Source organism: Geospiza fortis, unplaced genomic scaffold (genome assembly GCF_000277835.1).
Source record: "Geospiza fortis unplaced genomic scaffold, GeoFor_1.0 scaffold195, whole genome shotgun sequence".
Taxonomy (NCBI): Eukaryota; Metazoa; Chordata; class Aves; order Passeriformes; family Thraupidae; genus Geospiza; species Geospiza fortis.
Window position 1 is genome coordinate 5,098,376 of NW_005054324.1, and position 3,973 is coordinate 5,102,348.

Here is a 3,973-nt window from a genome sequence, read left to right on the forward strand (position 1 = left end):
AACAGGGGACAGTCGCAATCTGCATTTTTTAAATCATTTGGAGGTGTTCATTAACACAATAGATATAAATGTGATTTCCTCTTTCTCTTTGCATAGTTGTTTCTAACCTCACACAATGATGGGAATTAGAAGATGTGAAGAAGATTAGATTGTAGATTGGCATTTATTTCTTTGATTTGTAAGTGTTTATAAGGCAATAGTACATATATTCACTAGGCTACTGCTCTCCAAATTCTCCATTGATTTCTCTTCTGTTATTTCAAAGTCACCTTTATTGAGATATGCATCTGCTACATTCTCCTGTCAGAGACAGGATACTAGGCTGAATAGACTTTCAGCTTAATCCAGTCTAGCTGTCATAAAGTCTTACAAACTGTAAGTTCCAGAAATGAAAAGGATCAAAATTATTAGTGGAGACTCAAAAATATAATACAATCATACAAAATAATTACTATCAGGACTCCTTTACTTTACAAACATATAAAATGAACTTACTTTGAGGGTAAGAAGAGGGAAAAAATCCTTCCATTAGAAAATATAGTCACAAAGCTTTGAACAAATAAATTCACACACGGCAGAGTACGCACGCACACGCATGCAGGCAGGCATGCACGTATGTACACACACAGGTGCACACATACACGCATACATACACACATGCTTAGAGTTTACACTGCATTCTTCTGATGCCATGATTATTGTTTTATTTGTACACCCACCTTTACTGCACATTCTAAACAAACAATAGACAACAGTGTAAGGACTTTTTTTTGCTTAAAACTGCAACAAAACAAGTCTCAACATTTGCAAAACATTCCTTTATTATTAGAAATAAATTATTTTGTATAAAAATTAGCATGCATTGACCATTGCATTTATTTTAGCATAACCCAGGACTTAATTCAGTCAGCCGTCACAAGAAACAAACTCATCTTCTTTTACAAGTTGAACAATGTAGGACAGGAAAGGAAATTGTCACAATCACAAAAAAGTACTTACAAATATAACATTAGACATGATTTATTTCAACAGCATTTTTTTTCACAAGCTAACATTTGTTTTCCTTTTGTGATTTGCTTCCATTTGTGATTTGCTTCCTTTTGTGAGTGAACAGTTCAGAAGCTTGACACTCTGTCTCTATGTTATAAAACTGGACTTTTCCTTCCCCTGTCTCTTTTTGCCTTTTGCTTTTGTTTAATCCGTGTTCTTTAGGAGACTGACTATTGATTTGAATGTAGACTACTGATATTTTCAAGACTGAATTCTGGTGGTGGTAAAGTCTACGTTTGCAAGATCCAGTCCTGCAGATCTTCCAGTGAATTTCATCCCTGCTCAGTTTGCCTGATTGCTGTAACTGACATAAGTTGTCTTGGTAGAGGAGGCTGTAAATCAAAAGAAAAAGAAACAAACCAAAAACAAACAACAACAACAACAAAAAAAGAAAACAAACAAAAAAAGTTCAGGATTTTTAGAATCAAGAGAGGAGGAAAAAAATCATATTTAGTATTTGAATTCAGACAATATCCTACTATATTTCCAAACAATATGGTCTATGTTAATGGAATAAAGAATGTTTAAGGATGTATGTAAGCAGTGTATGAACTGGATCTCAATTTCTGTCTTCATGATGGCTTATTTTTTCTATGATTTGGGAAAGCAGAGGTCAATAGAAAGGAAAAATGATGAGTGGTTTCAGCATACCCACAACAGGTTTTCAACACTTTGTGTTATTTTGTCTGAATTCCATATAAAAATGTTTTAATTTAGAGACTGGATTTTTCTTTCTCTTCTACTGTTTGAAGACAACAATGCAGTTAGTGGTGGTTTGTTCATCCAAAATGAGACATGCTCCTTGAAAGGAGCAAAGCATAACCCTTTCCAAATTAGAGAAACTGAGCAGATAGTCCCTACAGGACATATTATCTGGAGAAAATTATGGTCTCCTTATGTTGATGGCCAGCTGATCATGTCTTCTTTTGATCAAAGATGATACTCCTTGTTCAGAATGAGGCAATATATTGAGAGAATTAAACAGCTCCACTATTGCAAAACTGAACAACTAGAAATCTTAAGAAAGTTTGTTTCAGGTTCTAGCCCTTACATCCTTGCTATTAAGAAATATAAAAAATATGCTATAAAAATATGACTCAAGTCATATCACTCAAGGTTAATTTAAAGGTTGGAGGAGAAAAGTGATTACATCAGGTCTCACAGTTAGTTCTCTAATTTTAAATCAGTTGGGTACATGGAAAATCAAGCTGATGGGGGACTGAGTCTCTATTTCTCTATAATAAGGTCTATGTTACACTGCATAAAGAGGAATTTGACTTTCTAAATATGTTTTATATTCCGTCTGCTACAGACATGTTCTGCTTATGATAGTGAAGACTGCAGCTGGCAAGATGAAAATAACGGGATGGCAAAAAAAGTTTCCTGGTCCATAGATTCAAATTTTCTATTTCCATACCTTTCTTCAATTTGTTTCTTTTTTCTATATAGAGTCTGGTGAGAACAGCTGAGATAGATAGCAAAAGCATTCTTCATGCTAACTCCTAAATCCAGTCCAACAGTCTGATGATTTGTGAAGAACAGACTACAGAAACTGAGCAATGACAGTTTCTCTCTTCTGCATCATGGATTAAACTAAATAAAGGATCACTAAAATGGATGCAAATTAATTGTGGTTAGTATAACTAAGTTTACTTCTTGATTTTTGTCATGTTTTCTTAGATTTGCTGAGCAATTTGAATCTAAAACTACATTTGCCATTTTTTAAGACACAACAGAACCAGACTATTTAATTCACATATTACTATAATCCCTTTCCCTAAGAATATATATAAGCATGAATAATCAAACAAAACCTGCAAAATGTAATTTTTCTTACTTTCACTTGCACAGGTAGTTCCAGTACTTTGTGTCTAGAAAAAGCTAATTCATGAAAGGACTGCTTTTGGCACACAAAGCAAGTCTTTCTCATAGTTGATCACAATATTCGAGCACCAACATGAAATAGCTTTATTTGCATGTATTGGGACACTTGAAGCAAGTATAGCCTAATTTACATCTTTCAGATCTTTCAAATGGGATGTACTGCTCCCATCTGAACTCTCTCATGCTCCCACAGCTGGATTTCTGAGAGGATTCTATTTTTTCTTTTGGCCTGCTGAGTTCCTACTCAGTTCCAAAATAATGCAGGACTGATGAAATGGCACCAGGATCTTCAAGCATAGAAGGATTTTTTTCCCAGCTAATAAATAACAGATAAATACTCATCTGCAAACTCTGCACACTTGGGAACAAAAGGATAGAAAGATCAGAGCTTATTTTTTCTCCTTTCCCTGAAAGTAGGGTCAGATACATGATCAGGTTAAGTTAGATTACTACATTATCCTGTATGAGTTGAGTTGAGTTCTGTGATAAGTTTACATGTGCATGTTTTTAGCCCACAGCAATGTAACATAATCAGATTTATCACAACTCAGTAAGCTGAATTATGTGAGGACATTTGCAAGAATACAATACAAAATACAAAAATACTAGTGAACACACCTCAGCTGATATAATTTGTTAAATTACTGTAACTTTGTTGTGTATCTGAGAATTAAACAGTTTTGATAGAATTAATCTAGAGTTGATCGAGAAACAAAAATTATCCAGTTGAGTTCTCAGTGTTGTTACTTTAAAAAATTATAATGTAGGAATTTAATGTAGACAGTGGTTTGAAATATATTAAAACTAATCTCATCTCCAAACAGTGTTTGTGGTTTTTTACTTTATAAATATTGCATGTGTCTTTTTAGTTCTGTGGAATAAATCTAGAGTTCATGTTTGGGGACCTGAAAGCTTCAGCAGCTGGTGTCTTGCTCTTTAAGACTGTTAGCATTTCACAATTATAGCATGAACCACATTTGGCAAGCCTAGATGGCCAGAAAAAGTAACGGACTTGGCTCAAAATATTTCTGAGAATAAA

At 34.0% G+C, this 3,973-nt stretch overlaps 1 protein-coding gene across 1 annotated transcript in view; it reads right to left on the reverse strand.

The window, feature by feature from the left end:
- Positions 1-751: 751 nt before the first annotated feature.
- Positions 752-3,973, reverse strand: part of GRM8 (glutamate metabotropic receptor 8) — a 314,925-nt gene continuing 311,703 nt past the window's right edge. The window contains exon 11 of the mRNA XM_005420915.2: positions 752-1,382. Within this exon, the coding sequence (XP_005420972.1) occupies positions 1,333-1,382 (50 nt within the window). The 3' untranslated portion in view covers positions 752-1,332. The remainder of the gene's footprint in view (positions 1,383-3,973) is intronic.